Source organism: Pelodiscus sinensis, chromosome 18, assembly GCF_049634645.1.
Source record: "Pelodiscus sinensis isolate JC-2024 chromosome 18, ASM4963464v1, whole genome shotgun sequence".
Taxonomy (NCBI): Eukaryota; Metazoa; Chordata; order Testudines; family Trionychidae; genus Pelodiscus; species Pelodiscus sinensis.
In genome coordinates, this window is record NC_134728.1 from 692,060 (window position 1) to 710,670 (window position 18,611).

The 18,611-nt window shown below is 66.3% G+C and overlaps 1 protein-coding gene across 1 annotated transcript in view; it reads right to left on the bottom strand.

Annotated features, from left to right (window-relative positions):
- TGM2 (transglutaminase 2) overlaps positions 1-18,611 on the bottom strand; it is a 49,576-nt gene that overhangs the window by 13,528 nt on the left and 17,437 nt on the right. Inside the window, exons 3-8 of the mRNA XM_075900810.1 lie at positions 9,911-10,153; positions 8,350-8,468; positions 3,728-3,856; positions 2,929-3,106; positions 1,464-1,596; positions 221-324 (exon numbers count right to left, since the gene is read on the bottom strand). Coding sequence (XP_075756925.1) covers positions 221-324; positions 1,464-1,596; positions 2,929-3,106; positions 3,728-3,856; positions 8,350-8,468; positions 9,911-10,153 — 906 coding nt within the window. The remainder of the gene's footprint in view (positions 1-220; positions 325-1,463; positions 1,597-2,928; positions 3,107-3,727; positions 3,857-8,349; positions 8,469-9,910; positions 10,154-18,611) is intronic.

The following is an 18,611-nucleotide window of genomic DNA, read 5'->3' on the forward strand; positions in this document are numbered from 1 at the left end:
GGGCGGGCCGGCCGCACCCAACACGGTACCGCCGGGGCCTGGGGAGCGAGGGGCGGGCCGGCCGCACCCAACACGGTACCGCCAGGGCCTGGGGAGCGAGGGGCGGGCCGACCGCACCCAACACGTACTCTGCAGTTGGCGCACCCCACAAATTCTAGGGGCGCAAGCGCAGGGAGCAAAGCTGCCCCCTCCCGGGAGACCGGCTCTGGAATCTCCTTACCTTCGCTCTTCTCCTGCGGGGTGGGGTCCAGTGCCTGCCACCCATCACAGCCGGCGGTAAGGTCGGGCCGGGTCATCCAGGACTCCACCCAGCAGTGGAAATTCCTGTCAGGAAGGCCAGGGGAGGAGAGAGGAGTGAGAGCTGAAGGGCGTGTCTTCTGCAGCCCTGAAGCAAGAGGTGGCCAGTGCCTGCCTCCAAGGGGCACCGTTTGCTCGGGTCCCTCAGGCACAGTCCCCTGCCCCGGCTCCATGCTTGCTATGGTGGGTGAGACTAAGGGCCACGGCCGATCTGACAGGGGCCTCAGCCCTGCAGGAGCTCTCCAGAACGGTGCAGGGAACGTGGTCTGGGTTCCTGAGCCGCCCGGCTGTGGGCCTGCCGGATGGAGCCGTGTCCACGCTACCCCGGGCGCCTGGGGGAACGTGGTCTGGGTTCCTGAGCCGCCCGGCTGTGGGCCTGCCGGATGGAGCCGTGTCCACGCTACCCCGGGCGCCTGGGGGAACGTGGTCTGGGTTCCTGAGCCGCCCGGCTGTGGGCCTGCCGGATGGAGCCGTGTCCACGCTACCCCGGGCGCCTGGGGGAACGTGGTCTGGGTTCCTGAGCCGCCCGGCTGTGGGCCTGCCGGATGGAGCCGTGTCCACACCACCCCGGGCGCCTGGGGGAACGTGGTCTGGGTTCCTGAGCCGCCCGGCTGTGGGCCTGCCGGATGGAGCCGTGTCCACGCTACCCCGGGCGCCTGGGGGAACGTGGTCTGGGTTCCTGAGCCGCCCGGCTGTGGGCCTGCCGGACGGAGCCGTGTCCACGCCACCCCGGGCGCCTGGGGGAACGTGGTCTGGGTTCCTGGGCCGCCCGGCTGTGGGCCTGCCGGATGGAGCCGTGTCCACGCCACCCCGGGCGCCTGGGGGAACGTGGTCTGGGTTCCTGGGCCGCCCGGCTGTGGGCCTGCCGGATGGAGCCGTGTCCACGCCACCCCGGGCGCCTGGGGGAACGTGGTCTGGGTTCCTGGGCCGCCCGGCTGTGGGCCTGCCGGACGGAGCCGTGTCCACGCCACCCCGGGCGCCTGGGGGAACGTGGTCTGGGTTCCTGAGCCGCCCGGCTGTGGGCCTGCCGGACGGAGCCGTGTCCACGCCACCCCGGGCGCCTGGGGGAACGTGGTCTGGGTTCCTGGGCCGCCCGGCTGTGGGCCTGCCGGACGGAGCCGAGTCCCGCCCTGACGCACACGCCGCGTGCCACGGGCACTACTCACCATATCATGTCTTTGGAGGCCTGCAGGTTGCCCATCTCATCCAGGTACCGGTCAATGACCAAGTTGCTGTTGGTGTCGTGGGCGGAGTTGTAGTTGGTCACCACGCGGGTGGGAATTCCCAGGCAGCGCAGGACTGGGCAGAGAGGGAGCCGGGCAGAGGTGAAGCCCGGGGCATTTTGTGACCCTTACGCCGGCATTGCCCGTTCCCTCCCAGGCTCTCCACGTGGCCGGTCCCCGAGCCGCACAGCCCCTCTGCCAGGCAGGGGAGCGCTCGCCGAGCGGGGCAGCCCCGGGAGAGCCTGTCCCAGACCAGCGTGGCCACAACCCAATCCTGTTGCCCTTCCTGCTAACGTGGCTCCGTCTCAGCCCCGGGGCAGGCGCAGTGACGGTGCCAGGTGGCTTCTCAAGCCCCGTGTCATCTAACCGTGCACACAGCTCCTAGCACCCTGCGGCAGGATCGGCCGCTACCGTTCTCCCGCGAGACGTGCATGGCGGCTCCGAGACGCCCCGCACAGAACACAGGTGGCTCCTGACCGACAGGAGCGAAAACACCAGGCGAGAGTTTTCCCCTTGATCAATAAACAGCCCGGCTCTGCCTTGGGCTGTGACGGAGAATCGCCCTCTGGGGCCTTGTGCTCGGAAGTGTCTCTGGGGAGGCTCAGGGCCCAGCGGGCGGAAGGGCCGCTCAGTGACACGGACAGGCTGCCAGACACAAACAGGGCCCGAAAGAGACTGGGGAAAAGCCTTTAAGGGATTCCACGCACAGGTCGAATTCGGCCCCCTCCCTTGGTATTTAAGTTCCTAGCTGCTGCTTGCAACAAACAGGGCCCCTAGCGCACAGCCCGGGCGCTCGACAGTTTCGCAGGGGCGGGCCGGCCTCAGAAAGCCACCTGGGCACGAGCGATTTTCTCCCTCCTGCGGATGTGCCCAGGAGAGGAAGGCCAAACCCGCAGCCACTGTGGCCCAAGAATGAGCGTGCGCCTGGACACGTCCCGGGGGTTCTGGTCTGACTCGTGGCCTCTGGGTAACTGTGGGCAGGAGGGGGTGGCAGGGCGCTTGTCCCTGTGTGTGCCCAGGGGGATGCCAGTGCGCCTGCTGTCAGCCTTCCCCGCGGGGTTTCTCAAAGGTCTGTCTGCTTCAAACCCTTCTTTGTCGCTCCCGCAGCCGGGGCGCTGCGCCCGCTCGGGGGGGCCTGCCGCTGGGGCGAAGGGGAGGCAGTTACAGGAGAAACCCAGCTGGGTTTTCCCACGGTGGCAGCCCCCTGACCCGTGCGACTAGCGGGGGGAGGGCGGATTGACTGCCGAGCGGTGAGGTGCCCGTCTGCGTCCCCTGGTGCTTTTCACGTGGGTCCAACGGCCCCGACCCCCGCAGAGCCGCTCCGGCCTCACTCAGCCCGCGCCCCGGGACGGGAGAGCAGGAACTCAGCCCTGGAGGAAGGGAGAGTCTGCGGGTCCCGGGGCCTCACCTGTGCACGCCACGGCTGCGAAGACCCAGCACTGGCCGTAGCGCACTGGCTGGCAGCCGTATTTCCTCCAGCGCCTGAGGATGTCCACGCTGCCGAGCCAGGACATGGGGCTCACCCCGTCCTCGTACTTGTTGTCCCAGCGCCCGGCCAGCACCCCCTGGTCGTCATTGCAGTTCACCTGCAGCGCAAGGGGCGGGACGCCCGTGAGCCGGGAAAGGACGGAGCCGCCGGGGCCACGGGGATGAGAGGAAGAGCCGCGTCTCCCCGCCCCCGCTCTGCAGGGCAGCGGCCCCCTGGAGCGGGGGACCCAGTGCAGGCTCCAAGCGAGGGGAGCCCCTTCCCGAGGGGCTTGGCTAAGCAGGCAGCCCCTCCGCCAGCGAGAGCAGGCCAGGGGAGGGAGCGGCGCGGGCGAGGCGGGAGCGGCGCGGGCGAGGCGGGAGCGGCGCGGGCGAGGCGGGGCCAGCCACAGGGCTGCGTGGAGACGCGTTGGCGGAGCAGTGGCAGGGGGCTTGGCCGAGTGGCCCCAGGACTCCCCGGGCGTGGAGCGGAGACACTGCTGGGGGGGCGTGGCTCAGTCGTGCGTCTCGTGTGACGGCCGGCCGGGTGCCCGGGTACCCCGATACACAGGCAGGCCCAGGACGGGTCGGGGGGGTACCCATCACACCGGGGTGGCTAAGCAGGGAGTGGCTCAGGGACCACACGGCTGCGTGTGGGGATCTGAGGGGTCCGTGGAACGGCCACAGCCCGGCCAGCAGCCCTCCAGTTGCCCGTGAGCCGGTTCCCGGGTCTCCCTACTCACCATGGCGCTCACGACCCGGCCGATGTAAACGGGGTTGTTGCGACGGGAGCAGTCTCGGTTTTGGTCGCGATGGAATTTGGGGTTGGTGTCCAGCAGCTGGAGGCAGATGTCCACCATGTCAGCTTCGAACTGGGGGGCGCAGGGGAAAAGAGGGAGCACAGTGAGGCCAGGAGCTGGCTTGGCTGTCGGGGGGCGAGGGTTGGGAGGGTTAAAATCAGCTGCACCCCGGGGCAGGAGAGGGGGCAGGGCACCCGGTCCCTTCCGCGCCTGCGGCCTGTGTCCCTGCTCCTGTGCAGCCAGGCCGGCCGGCGCGGGTGACAGAGCCAGGGCAGCGTCCGCCCGCCCCAGGGCCTGCCCCTTGGCACTCGGGCGCAGGGCTCTGCAGCTTCCCGGCAGCTGGGGGCTACAGGAGTTTGCCCCTGAGCAAGCTGGCCCGGGCCAGGACCCACGAGACTTTGGACCAGCCCAGGGGGCTCAGGCCCTGTCTCCCAGCTGCAGACCTCAGGGAGAATGTGCGTCCTCGCCCCTTCTCCGCTGCATTCGCGCCCAGCCCCTGCCAGGCCCTGAGAGCCGCTCGGCTCGTTTCCTCCGGGCGGCCGCCCTGGGCGAGAGAGCCTGAACGGGCCCGGTGCCCTGTCCTCCAGGCACCGGTGAGCGCCACGCTGCCCGGGGTGGCCCTGCCGCGCAGAGCGGGGGGTCGGCCCGCTCGGGCCTGGCACTAAGGGCGGGGGGTCGGCGGGCCGGCGAGGAGCTGGTGCGTGCACAGGCCGGAAACCAGCGGAGCCGCCCCGCCCGGCACAGACACTGGCCCCTCCCGCAGCGCCAGCAGAGGGGAAGGTCGGGCAGGCGGCTGTGGGAACCCAGCTGCTCGGCCCCCTCCGCCTCACAGCTGCCCCAAGCCTTCGGCTCCGATCTCCCAGGGACCCGAGGCCCCTGAGAACCCCGGGGCGGGCAGAGACCTCAGGAGTCGAGTCCAGGCCCCTGCCCAAAGCAGGACCAACCCAACTCAATTAGCCCAGCCAGGGCTTGGTTAATCTGGGACTTAAACACCTCTAGGGATGGAGATTCCACCCCCTCCCTGGGGACCCAGCCCGGCGCTTCCCCACCCACCTAGGGAAATAGTTTGTCCTAATCTCCACCCTAGACCCCCCCCCTGCAACTTGAGCCCATCGCTCCTGGTTCTGCCCCCTGCCCCGTGAGGAGCCGGAATCACCCTTCAGGCACCACGGCCACCCTCAGCGGCTGCCCACGCGCCCACCACGCCGCTTGCTCTGGCCCCTGCGCATGCGCCGCTGGGGCTCTCGCTGCCTCGGGGCGGAGGGAGCCGAGCTCCGGAGCCTTCTCCCCCCAGCTCGGCAGAGGGGCCAGCGCCCGCCCCAGCCCTCCCCCACCCCCGAGCAGCCACGGGGCCACGGCGCTCGCCTGGGAGGCGGGAGGACCACGGTCAGCTTGACTGCCTGTGTCCCACGTCCCCAGGGAATGTGCTGACCCCTGGGTCGCCGGCTATCGGGCGGGGGGGGCTCAGCCTGCAGAGGGGCTCGGCGCTCCCGCGGAGGGAGGTGTCTGTCTGTGGCCAGCCAGGTGCTCAGGGACTCACTCCTCCACCCACTGAGCCCTTACGGAGGGGAACCTGCCCCTGAGCGTCCGGCGCTGGAGCCAACGGCCACCCCCCTGCCCTGCCCCACGGCCAGGCAGCTTTGGGCCCGGGGAGGAGGGGCAGAGCAGGGTTGCTGAATGAGGGAGCCGCCTTACGCTCTGCCGGAGAGCCCCTCCCTCAGCCCCCCCGCAGACAGGCCCCTCCCCACTCAGAGCCTGCCCCATAGAGCGAGGCGCCTGTGGGGAGAACGGCTGCGAGCCAGGTGCAGCCCCTGCAGGCCGGACGGGCTCTGGACTGAAAGGCCCCCGGGCGGGCGGCCCCTTATCAGCCCTGCAACGGCAACGGGCCGGGGAGCTCTTAGCTCACCAAGGCCCCTCCATGTGTCCCCCAGACACAGGCTGTTCTCGTCAGGGTCACGCAGGGCTCTGGCCTCCCTCCCAGGCCGCCCGGACTAAGGATTTCTGGGCTGCCCCGGGCTCTGGGCTCAGCAGTTCCCCTCCGGAAATGAGCCGTGTCTCAGCCTGCGGAGGCAGGTGGCGGGCGAGCTCCCCGCGGTGTTATCAGGACACAAAACGGGACAGGGCTGCCCAGCATGTGGGGGGGACAGCGAGCCTGGCTCTGTGCGCCTGGGCCGGAGCATCCCCCCCCGCAAGCTCAGCGAGCCCGGCTCTGTGCACCTGGGCCGGAGCATCCCCCCGCAAGCTCAGCGAGCCTGGCTCTGTGCACCTGGGCCGGAGCATCCCCCCCGCAAGCTCAGCGAGCCTGGCTCTGTGCGCCTGGGCCGGAGCATCCCCCCGCAAGCTCAGCGAGCCTGGCTCTGTGCGCCTGGGCCGGAGCATCCCCCCCCGCAAGCTCAGCGAGCCTGGCTCTGTGCGCCTGGGCCGGAGCATCCCCCCCCGCAAGCTCAGCGAGCCTGGCTCTGTGCGCCTGGGCCGGAGCATCCCCCCCCGCAAGCTCAGCGAGCCTGGCTCTGTGCGCCTGGGCCGGAGCATCCCCCCCGCAAGCTCAGCGAGCCCGGCTCTGTGCGCCTGGGCCGGAGCATCCCCCCGCAAGCTCAGCGAGCCCGGCTCTGTGCGCCTGGGCCGGAGCATCCCCCCCGCAAGCTCAGCGAGCCCGGCTCTGTGCGCCTGGGCCGGAGCATCCCCCCCGCAAGCTCAGCGAGCCCGGCTCTGTGCACCTGGGCCGGAGCATCCCCCCGCAAGCTCAGCGAGTCCGGCTCTGTGCGCCTGGGCCAGAGCATCCCCCCGCAAGCTCAGCGAGCCTGGCTCTGTGCGCCTGGGCCGGAGCATCCCCCCCCGCAAGCTCAGCGAGCCCGGCTCTGTGCGCCTGGGCCGGAGCATCCCCCCGCAAGCTCGGCGAGCCCGGCTCTGTGCGCCTGGGCCGGAGCATCCCCCCGCAAGCTCAGCGAGCCCGGCTCTGTGCGCCTGGGCCGGAGCATCCCCCCCGCAAGCTCAGCGAGCCCGGCTCTGTGCGCCTGGGCCGGAGCATCCCCCCGCAAGCTCAGCGAGCCTGGCTCTGTGCGCCTGGGCCTGAGCATCCCCCCGCAAGCTCAGCGAGCCCGGCTCTGTGCGCCTGGGCCGGAGCATCCCCCCCGCAAGCTCAGCGAGCCCGGCTCTGTGCGCCTGGGCCGGAGCATCCCCCCCCGCAAGCTCAGCGAGCCCGGCTCTGTGCGCCTGGGCCGGAGCATCCCCCCGCAAGCTCGGCGAGCCCGGCTCTGTGCGCCTGGGCCGGAGCATCCCCCCGCAAGCTCAGCGAGCCCGGCTCTGTGCGCCTGGGCCGGAGCATCCCCCCCGCAAGCTCAGCGAGCCCGGCTCTGTGCGCCTGGGCCGGAGCATCCCCCCGCAAGCTCAGCGAGCCTGGCTCTGTGCGCCTGGGCCTGAGCATCCCCCCGCAAGCTCAGCGAGCCCGGCTCTGTGCGCCTGGGCCGGAGCATCCCCCCCGCAAGCTCAGCGAGCCCGGCTCTGTGCACCTGGGCTGGAGCATCCCCCCCCGCAAGCTCAGCGAGCCCGGCTCTGTGCGCCTGGGCCGGAGCATCCCCCCGCAAGCTCGGCGAGCCTGGCTCTGTGCGCCTGGGCCGGAGCATCCCCCCGCAAGCTCAGCGAGCCTGGCTCTGTGCGCCTGGGCCGGAGCATCCCCCCGCAAGCTCAGCGAGCCCGGCTCTGTGCGCCTGGGCCGGAGCATCCCCCCCGCAAGCTCGGCGAGCCTGGCTCTGTGCGCCTGGGCCGGAGCATCCCCCCCGCAAGCTCAGCGAGTCTGGCTCTGTGCGCCTGGGCCGGAGCATCCCCCCCGCAAGCTCGGCGAGCCCGGGTCTGTGCACCTGGGCCAGAGCATCCCCCCGCAAGCTCGGCGAGCCCGGCTCTGTGCACCTGGGCAGGCTGCAGCTTCGCAGGGGAGCCCCCCTCCCTGCCCTGTGTAGGGGCTCCTCCTTTGCTGCTCCTCCACCGCCCCCCCCACCGCAGCCCCTCCTGCTCCAGGGCCCCGCTCCCGGCACCGGAGGGCTGGTGGCAAGGGGAGGCTGCGATGCCTGACGAGCTGCTGGCAGAGGGGCGCCGGGAGACGCCGGCGGTGGCGTCAGTGACGGCTGTCATTCGGCACGGCCCAGTCGGCGGGGCCGAGGCCCCAGTGCGCTCCCCCTCCACCGCGCCTGAGCAGAGCCCTGTGCAGCCCCGGGGTTCTGTGTGTCTGCACTGGCAGCGTCCCCCCCCCCCCCCCCCCCCCTCCAGGGGCTTGGGCTGCCAGGGGACGGGTGAGGAGCTGGGCACCGCTGCCTGGAGCTGCCAGTGCCTCTGCCGGGCAGGCAGGAGCGGTTGCCGGAGGGTCCCTCTGCTCAGCACAGCCCAGCGCCCGGCTCATGCCAGGAACGCAACGCCCCACGGGGCTCGCAGGCCCGGCAGGCGGGGGGGTTGGTGGCCCGGCTGCAGCTTGTGGCTCTCTCAGCCGTGGGCTCTCGGCCGTGACGCTGCTGCCGGAGCTGCGTGGGCGGGGCGGGCCCCCAGCGCCCGGGGGCTCAGGGCCGGAGACTCACCTGCCCGAAGTTCCAGGCCGTCGGGACGATGTACTTGAGAGAGCCCTGGAAGATGAGGCCCTGCTGCGCCAGCACGTACTCCTTGCGCTGGTCCTCAAACTCCAGGAAGACGGAGTCGTCTGGGGAGAGGGAGGCAGGGCCCCGTGAGACACGCGCCCACCGCCCCCACCGCGACCAGGCGGAGACAGGACAGCCACACTGCCCCCCCTCCTGGGACCACCCCGGCGCTGGGCGGCCCCCATCCTCGGGAGAACTCCTCCGCCGGCGGCAGCGTTTGGGCCTTGCTGCAGCAGCGCGGGGCCTAGGACCCACGGCCCCGGGAGACGGGAGGAAACCCTTCCCTGGGGTTGGCTGGGGGGGCTTTGCCTCCCTGCTCTGACGCCACCGCACAGGGCCTCGGCTGGCATTGTCCCACCGCTGCCCTTGCTCCGGCTGTGCAGCTGGGACTCCGAGAAACGGCTGCTCTTTCCCGAGCGCGGGAAACGACGCTGTTCGTGGCAGGGCCACGGTTTTCCTGGAATGTGCTGAAAAATGTCAGTGGGCTTGGGATTCAAAGGTAAAACGTGGGGCTTTGCTTTGCTTGTGCCCCGTCTCCCCTGCCCCCGTCTTCGTTTTCCCCGCGGGGACAGGGAGAGGGAGAAAAAAGGAGAGACGGGGCGGCAGGGACCCCAACGATGAACACAGGCAGAGAGCCACGTCCCTCAGGCTGCGTGTTCCTTGCTCCAGTGGGAACCGCCAGGCAGGGCAGCCAAATGGCCTGTGGGATTTGTTTGCTGAAACCTTCCCGCCCGCCCTGGTATTTGGCGGGTGGCAGCCAAGAGAATTTTCTAAGCTCTTATCTCTGAAGAGTCCGCGCCGAGCCCTCTGGAATTCAGGAAGTTTGCAGCTGGGAGGCCCCGTATTTCACTTGGGTGACTTGAGGCTGCCCTGGGATGGGGTGGGGCCGGATTCCTGCTCCTCATGGGGACAAGCACTAAGTGAGGGGAAGTGACTGGCCACGCGCCCAGCCATGGCCAGGTGCTGCAGCCTGCTCTCAGCAGGGATCCTGGCGGTTCGGTCTGCACCCCAGCTGGCTCGTTAACATCCTCCCACTCCGCCCCCATGTTCTGCCCATAACCTGGGAGCGCGGGAGCAGGGCACGTTGAACCCGAGCCGGGGCAGGGCGGGAATTGAGATGCGCCAGGCCCGGGATTCAGCGGCAGGCTGGCTCCTGCCCCTGGTCCGTGCTCTTCCGCAGGCACCAGATTGCCAGGGATTTTCCAGCGAGGGCGGCAGGTCTGGAGAGGGACGCAGCGGCAGCTGCCCTGCTGCGTGTGTGTTCCTACGGCGAGTGCAGCTGGCTCTGGGGTGGGGCGGGAGGAGTCAGCCCCAGAATCCAGCTGAGCGCTCTGCTTGGACCCGGATCCAAACCTCCCCAGCGTCGTGGGTGTTTGCAGCAGGGGTTGGTTTGCTTCCCCCCCCCCCCCGCACCCCCCCCAGAGGCAGGGCCCGGCTGGGCCATTCGGCAGGAGGCTGCTGTTCCAAGCCTGGCCCGTCTCACGTGGCTGCAGGGGACCCTCACCTGCACACCAGGGGTTAAAGAGCAGGATGAAGCCCCCGAGCCGGAAGCTGGTGCCTTGGTACCCCATGGAGGCCTCCAGGGTCAGGGCGTAGCGGCCGATCCGGGCGTCGGGAGGGGAGTAGATCAACAAGGAGAGAGAGGGCCCGTCCTGCCGGTCCACCACGGCGCTCCATGCGGACGGGTCCAGGGCCTCGGAGACGGGGAAGCGGGACTTGGTTCCCGACGTCTCGATGGGGCAGGGCCCTGCCAGAACAAGCAGCCTGGTTAGCGCGCCCTGCCTCGGGCCTTGGGCCGCCAGCCAGGGGTCCTGGGGACAGTGCCGCTGGGCCGGGGGGGCACAAAGCCCCTGGAGCTCCCCCTCCCGAGCGCTGCTTGTGAGACACTTGCCCGAGGAGGCACCGGGGCCCTCCCGCGGCACAGCCCCCTCCCCTTTCACAGGCATGCCCCCGGCCCCGTTCTCCCCACACTGGCTGCCGGGGAGCTGCCCTTACTGCACCCGCTGAGGCCAGGCCCAGCACTGGCTCTGCACCTGCCCCACTGGCCCCCCGGCGGGGCAGGGCCAGGGGGCCGGGGTGTGCTGAGCAGAGCAGCATGCAGCAGGGAGGGGAGGCGAAGTGGCCGACGCGCTGAGCAGGGCACCTCCTGAGGGGCTTCCCTGCTCCAGGACGGGGGAGCCGCTGAAGCGTCGATTTACTGGGGGGCAGAATTCTCCGGGCGGTTTCTCTGTGCGGCTGACGGGCCAGAGGCTTGTCTGGGGGCCGACCCGGCCCCGGGGCTGCTGCCGGCTGGATCAGCCTGCGCCCTGGCGTACTGTAAGGGATGTTGACCCAGGGTGGGTCCCGCGCCGTGCCAGACGCCCGGCCAGACGCGCCCCATCCCTGTCCCGCAGCCCGGCCCCTCTGCACTTCTGGGGGCGACCTCAGTGCTCCGGGGACCGGCCACAGCTGTGCAGACAGAGCCGTCCTCACGCTCCGCTCGCCGCCCCTCCCAGCAACGGAGGGGAACGCGCAGACAGCTCCCACCTGGCCCCGCTGCTGCTCCCCTGGGAGGCCACGGCTGGGACTGGCCGATTCCATTTCCAGCGAGGGTCAGCGGGCAGCCTTCCCGCCCACACTGGGAACTCTGTGCGAGGCTGGGCCCGGGCCAGCTCGGCCGCTGCAGCGCCCTGCCCGCGGTGGGAGCAGCACGTCAGGCCAGGACTGCACAGCAACAAGCCAGAGTGACACGGTTCTTCCCCCCGCTCCCCGGCGAGGGCGGGACGAGCTGGCCCCGCTGGCTCAGCTCTGAGGCAGGCCAGGGTGCACAGGCCAGCGGGGATTGCCTTTGCAGCCTCCCCCTCGCGCGTGTCCCTCGCGGCCCCCCCCAGACAGGCAGAAGGAAACGGCTTCCTTCCCTTTCTCCTCCGCCCGCCGCCCGTTCCCGGAGAGCGCCAGGGAGCCTCCTCGGCACAGAGAGGCCTGTTCAGCGTAGCACAGGGCAGCGGGGTGGGGAGGCCGGGATCTGGCTGCAGCCCGGAACTGCCCAGACACCTCTGCTTGAAAAGTCCGCACTGGCCCTGCCTGCTTGCACTGAGCCAGCCCCTTGCAAGACAGGGCTCAGCAATACCGCAGGGTGGGGGTGGCATGGTGGCCACGGCTCAGGTTTGGGATACAGGGCGCCCTGCAGCCCCAGGCTCAAACCAGGCCAGGTAGGGACACGGCCCTGTCCTGCTAGCGCTGAGCCCCGACCTCTGCCGATTTTAAAGCCCCCCAGCTCTTTTCTGCAAGGGCAGGCACGTGCACCCAGTGCCCCTGGCTGGAATTTCAGCTGCCTGCCGCCTTCCACCCCAGAAATAACTGCATTCCTGACACCTGGGTGGCTGCAGGGAGCGAGCCCAGAGCAGAGGGTCCCAGGAGGTGTGGCACTGCGGGGCTGGGAGTGAGGGTGCCTAGCAGGCGCTAAGTCGCTGCTCTGGGCTTCCAGATTGCCAGGTCAGTTTGCAGAGTTTGAAGCTGACACGAAAGAGAAATGTGGTAAACGGGCAAGAAACGCCAGGGCAAAAGCCTGACTCGATACACGCCTGGCACGCCAGCGAAAGGCGAGAACTTCCCAGAGGCAGGCGACGCCGCGGGCGGGAGCGGAAGGTTCCCTCCTGACCCCTGCAGCATTCAGCTCGTGGCCTGAGCAGTGGCTAACTGGCTCTGCCCCAAAGCCCTGGCTCCAAACGCCCCAGGACTGCACCTCGGGGTCCCCCCTTCGAGGCTGCTGCCGTTCTCTCGACAGGGTGAAGGCAGCCCTGGACTTTCCCCGGTGCGGCTGCACTGTTAGTCAGCACCCGGTCTCCATGGGACACAGAGGTGCGGCCCATCCCCTCGTAACCACAGTCCCCCTCGCAATGGCTTCCTTTTCCTACCCGGCCCTGTCTGGGACTCAGCGACGCCCTGCAACCTCACGCTGCGCAGGCTGAGGCGTGGAGCGTTCCTCGCTGGTTCTCCGTGTGCCGGCTGTTTGGCTTGGACGCAGCCCCCTGGCGGGAGCGCGGGCACAGCTCTGAAAGTCAAACAGCCGCCTCCCCTCCCGCCGCACGGCTCGGACCCATTCTGTCCAGCGCCGCTGGCCCCGCCATGAAACCCAGCCCGCAGGGACACGGCCCTCCCTTGGTGCGTCTCGCAGGACACGCGCTCGCCCGTGCGGAGCTGCTCCCACACGCATCGGGCAGTCACGCTCCCGGGAGAGTCCTTCATCCTCCCAAAGCCAAAGGCCGAGCACCCAACTACCTCAGCGGAGCCAGAAACTCGCCATCTGTGCCTAACCCCAGGCCAGTGCTGGCTGGCTAGGGAGCCCAGCCGATTGGGAAGTGACTGTGACGTAGTGCGGGTACCTGGCTGGTTTCTATGCTGCTGGCTCTGGGGTAACCCCCACTGGCTGCCGTGGGTACCACGACCCAGCAAAACAGGATGAGTCACTATGCAAAGGGACCTCTCAACCGGTATGGCCAGACACCCCCCATGGAGAGGAACAAAGGAAGGGGGAATGCTGCCCTGGCTGGGGGGCAGGGCTGGAAGAGTGTTGGTTAGTTGCTGTCTGGGAGCATGGAGGAGACAGCCTAGGGAAAGGGGCTGGAGCTTGGGGTCCCAGTCTCCCCCATCTCAAGGGGGCCTGAGGCATCCGAGCCCAGCTCTGTGACCAGATTACATCTGTGCTGTACTGTATCCTGGAGAGGCCATAAACTTCCTCTATTCCACCGGCTGGTGCAGTCTGTTTGTGCCATTTCGGGGTGCAGGAGACGGGGGACCCCCAACGCGCCGTCACAGTGACGTCCCTAGAGAATGTAGGCTTCTCCTAGGGAGATGCTGTTCCTTACAGGCGTGGGTCTCTAGTCTAGCCTCTCAGCTCCAGGATCGAACTCCTCAGGCACCTACAAGTCCTGTGTCCACTAAGCAGCCATGCCTGGGGGTTCCTGGTGCTCGTGTTGCAAGGCGGGGTAACAAAAACGTCTGGTGGGTTTAATCATTACGTTTTCATTCAAAATAATCAACATTTTTTGGTTGAAACTTCCTTTTCGGACACAAAAGGGATTTTTAAACCGAGTGGAAATGGTCATGAAAAGATTCCCATTGTCACTGAAAACGTTCTGGCTTTTGTTTGCCAAACGCTTCCCCTCTTGGCTCCCCACAGTTTTAGGGTTTTTTTTATACAATTGTGAAAACTTTTCTAGGGGAATCTTTAACAAGACCCAGTTGTGACGCTTTTGAGGAAATTTCTCTGTGGGAAAAAGCAATCAGTCACGCGCCCTCCTGGCGTGGGGCCGCTGCCCCACTCTGGCCAAAGGGGTTACAGCAGGCCGGAGGGAGCCTGGCTGAGCTCTGGCCAATCAGAAAGCGACCTAGAGGGAGCCAATGAGAGGGCAGCTTGCTGGGGCAGCTCTCTATATAAAGAGCTGCCCAGACAAGCGCAAGGGGTGGGGTCCTGACAAGGATGGGAGCAGGACTGGTCCCCAGGGAGGCACCTTAGTGGGAGCAGGGCTGGGCAGGCTCAGGGGAGCTGGAGAGAGGGAGGCTCCAGCCTGGCACAAGAGCCAGGGGTGCCAGGGGTGCCAAGGGTGCCGGGGCAGTGGCCCAGGGAGCAAGAGGCGGCCACGTGGAGTAGAGGGGGCAGGACAAGGCTGCTGACGGAGCGCCCCTGGGTCAGACTCCAGCGTAGCGGGTGGGCCTGGGTCCCCCCTTGAGGAGTGGCCTTTATGGCCTGGGGCTTGCCCCTGGGGCGCGGGGTGAGGCTGCCGTTGGCCACAGGGGCAGGTGAGGCTGAAGGCAGCTGAGGAAGGGGTGAGAGATGGGGGTGGAGCCTGCCACAGGGCAGTGTCCCGAAGAGGATGCCATAATCTGGGGAGTGATGTGGAGAATGTGGCGCGTGGACGGGTGACACAACAGCCAGCAGGGGGCGCCCTGCTGAGGATGGAGCTAATTCCCAGTGGGACCAGCCGGAGGTGCTGCGGCCGTGAGTCACGGTGCCATTGCACCAGGGGTGGGCAATAATTTTCACGGGGGGGGGCGGTACTGAATTTTGGTAGGTGGTCCTGGGCTGGCTCCACCCCTGAAAGGGGCGGGGCTGCAGAGAAAGAGGCGGGGCTGGGGACTAGCCTCCCTCCAGTGTTGTCTGGGGTTGGAGGCTTTGAAATAAAAACACAGAGAAGGGCTCGTGGCTCCCGGCCTTGCCTCTCGCCGGTTGCCTGGCAGCCGCCCGGGATCACTGCAGCTGTTCAGAGAGCTCACGGCTCCAGCCCCTTCCCGGGTCGTGCCGCAACTGTGAGCCATTGAAATAGGATCCCGAACCACCGCCTGGACTTCTGGTGGCAAGGGCAGCAGGCCAGGTGCTGTCCGTGCGCCGCACCTTGGCCAGCCCTGCATTACACCCGTGCTAGACTCTGGCACCGGACATCTTGGTAGGGCTCTCTGCTAAGCAAGAGGAGGGCCGGGAAGGAGACTGGTAAAAGTGCTGGAGGCTGGAGCAAAGGTGTTGGTAGATTTCCCTGTTCTCCCTCTGCACCGCCCTGCTGGGACCCGCTCTGCTGCCTGCGTCGCTCCCGGGGCTGTCGGCAAGGCTAGAGAGCGCCAGGCCAGCACCCCAATCTGCTGGGCCCATCCGTGTCCCTCCAAGCCAGCGGGATTAAGACCGGCTGAGGCCCTAAGCGAGGTGACTTTTGAGGCCCCGCAGCGTTGCCTAAAATGCGGCGCATTCTGACAAAGGCCAGTGGCAATAGGAATAGTGGAGGGTTCCCTTTGCCTCTCCGCTGGTACAGAGGGTGAGGCTGCACCTAAACACCAGCCATTTGTCTGGAGAGGCCCCCTCTGAGGCCCTACGCTGGAGCTTGTGCATCCACCTGGCACGGCCCCGGGGTCAGCGTGTGTCAGTACAAAGGTTTGGAAAGACACAAAGTGGCTGGAACTATTAATAGACTCGTGCTGCATTGCAGGGAGCTGCCTCAGCCCGCCTGCCCTTGGCAGCGTGGCCGGGCTGCCGGAGGCTGGCTCTGCTTGGAGGAGGCAGGAGGCTCAGATCAGAAATACCCGGGGCCCATCAGTCTCCGGGCCCAGGTCACTTGCCTCGGGCTCGCGCTCCCGGGCTAAAACCGGCAGCGAAGCGGTTTGGGCTCAGGCTGCAGGGGGGAGGATTTCCTGCCTGCGTCTGAATGGCTGCATGGCTATTTATAGCCCCGTGGCATGAACCTTGCGGAGCCAAGTCCTGTGACCCAGGCTCCGAGGCTTCCTGTGCTGCGGAGACCGACCCACTGTGCCCACGTCCCTGAGACGGTCCAGGCTCGGGGAGGTCGGGGCTTCTCCCCCTTTGCGGCGGGACCCTGTCCTGCTAAGGAAGGTGGGCGTGGGCCAGGCTGCAAGCTTCCTCGGTTTGTTCCCCTCCCCAGCCCTCCTTGCTTCTCCTCGGTGGAAAGCAGCTGCCTGATGCTGACAGCTAACGCTCCCGCCAAGATCGAAGGATCTTTCTCCCCCTCACCCACCCAGGCCTGGAACGGCCCAGCCCCTGAATCAATAACCCGATGGCACGAAGGCGAGGCAGCGTTTGAGAGAGCCGGGGGGGAATAGTCAGGCTGCACATCTGCCCAGGCAGCTACCGCCAGGGACAGCTAACGCGGCCTTTCGGCAGCTTCTGGTCTGCTGCAGGTGAAGGTCGGGTCTCGCCCGTAGTCTGTTGCCTCCCCTGTGCTGTGTGCGAGTGCTGCGCGTGCCCGTCTGTATCTGAGACGCGGAGGGGCACGGGAACGCCCTGTTCTCCCGGTTGCCCTGTAAGACGATCCGTAGAGAGCACGGCTGGGGGAAGTAGACCCAAGGTGGGTACCGGGTTGAGTGGCAGAGCTGCTCCTCCCAAGCACTGACAGGGGGGCTGGGCAGGCCCACTGATGGGGGGCAAAGGGGCAGTTGCCCTGGGGCCCAGCTATTCAAAGGGACTTGGGGGCCCCGGCTCCTGCTGCCGCTACTGCAGCAACGGCTGGAACTGTGGGCCCTTTAAATCGCCGCCGGAGCTTGGCTCTGCCTGCTCCACATGGCTCTGAGGGCTAGGGGAGGGGCAGTGCTGCCCCTATGCCCGCCCCTTCTGACCGAGGCCCCGCCCCTTCTGGGGGTGTGGAGCCATCCTTGCCTGAGGGCCTGCAGAAGCTGTCAGGGCCCCCTGGGGCTGGGGCTGGCAGGACCGAGAGAAATGGTCTGACCGAAATCAACATCCGCCAGGCTGTGCCAACCCCTTGCTGGGCTTCCATTCAGCGTCCCGCCCCGGCACAGCTGGGCTCCTCTCTACTGGCTGGCAAAGGAGTTTGGTCTGGCGAGCCTGGGCCCGTGCACCACTCCGGCCCCAGCAGAGCTGCCCTCTGGCAAAGTCCCTCTCTTTGGGAGTCTTATTTCACTCAGGGATTGAAAGAGGGAAATTCCCAGCCATCGGCCCAAACCCAGGAGAAACGAAAGCAGCCCGGGCTTTGCGACGGTTCATAGCCAGAGCCTCAGAACTCAGCCCACATCTTCCTGGGCTAGGCCCCCACTATTCCTGCAGTTCTGGCTTCTCCCGCGCTGGGGGATAGAGCTCCCTTGGCCCCGAGCAAAGGGCGTCTGCTTACCCAGCCCCTGGAATCCGAATCCGCTCTGGCCTCCACACTTCGGGTACGTCTACACTACATGCCTCTGTCGGCAGAGGCATGTAGATTTGTTTATTCAGCAAAGGTTAATGAAGCCGCGATTTAAATGATCGCGGCTTCATTTACATTTACATGGCTGCCGCGCTGAGCCGACAAACAGCTGATCAGCTGTTTGTCGGCTCGCCGCTAGTCTGGACGTTCCCCCTGTCGACATCAAAGCCCTTTGTCGGCAGCCCCGGTAAACCTTATTCCACGAGGAATAACGGGGCTGCCGACAAAGGGCTTTGATGTCGACAGGGGGAACGTCCAGACTAGCGGCGAGCCGACAAACAGCTGATCAGCTGTTTGTCGGCTCAGCGCGGCAGCCATGTAAATGTAAATGAAGCCGCGATCATTTAAATCGCGGCTTCATTTACCTTTGCCTACAACCCTAATCTACTTGCCTCTGCCGACAGAGGCATGTAGTCTAGACACAGCCTAAGGCAGCCCCGTTGGAATGCGTTTGAACTGGGCTTATATCCGTTTAGTTTTTCACTGGTAAAAGTACAAGTGCAAGCTAGTGGCACAGGACCAGTTTTCAGTCATTTCATGAGCGTCTATTTGTACCAGCTGAGTGTTTGAGGTCACTAACCTGCTTTACATCAAACAGTTACAGAGGCTCTGGGCAAACAAGCCCTTTGAAGTGTGTAAGCACAGTCTCATGGCTAAAGCATGGGACCAAAAAATGGGAGTTAGAGTCAGGAAGGTAGCCTTCAGAGCCTCAGTTTTCTATCTGTAAAATGGGCATAATATTACTGCCTTTTGTCCTGGTGGTGACATGGCTCAGTTAAGTAACAGTTATTAGTCACTTAAAAGACTCTCGAGTTGAAGGTACTTTGTGCCTATGCACAAGGTCCGTGCCACGAAGGAACATGACTTTATTAGTGTACGTGTTATCCTTATTACTGCTCTCGGAATTCTTTCAGCCGGTACCCTAGAGTACCAGAAAATAGCTTGTGGATGAAGCTTTTATTTGCTTTCACAAAGCTTCTTTCCAAAGTGCTGACTATTCTTAGTAGTAGCTTTGTTTTTCCAGTTAGGCCAATGCGAATCCCAGGTGTGAAAGTGACTGCTTGGGTTTTTGGCGCGCCTCCTGAGGAGTCTATAGATCTTATGGAGGGCAACTCAGACATTGCAGGATGACAGCAGGGCAAAGACCAACCCTGTCAGCTCATCCGAAATAACCCCTAGCGCGCACTGACTTGGCTTCATGCCCAAACGCTTAAGAAGCGTGGAACGCGGCCACAACGGACATGGTTGGCTTAGGGGAGCTAGTGTTACACTCAGGCCAATCACAGTCACAAAGGCCGCGGTGTTTGCTTGCTTTCAACTCTCACGATATTGCAGAGTTTCTCCTTTTATATCCTTCTGTCCAGGGGCTTGAGGAAAAACAACCTATGAGATCAGGATCCGTGCCAGGGAAATTGCACTTTGATAATGGGAATAACATGGCCGGGATAAGTCTCCTGACGGGAAGAGGAAGCCCCCCTCTCAGATCTCACAGTGCAAAACAGATCAGTGAAGCGCTGGGACCCGGGACCT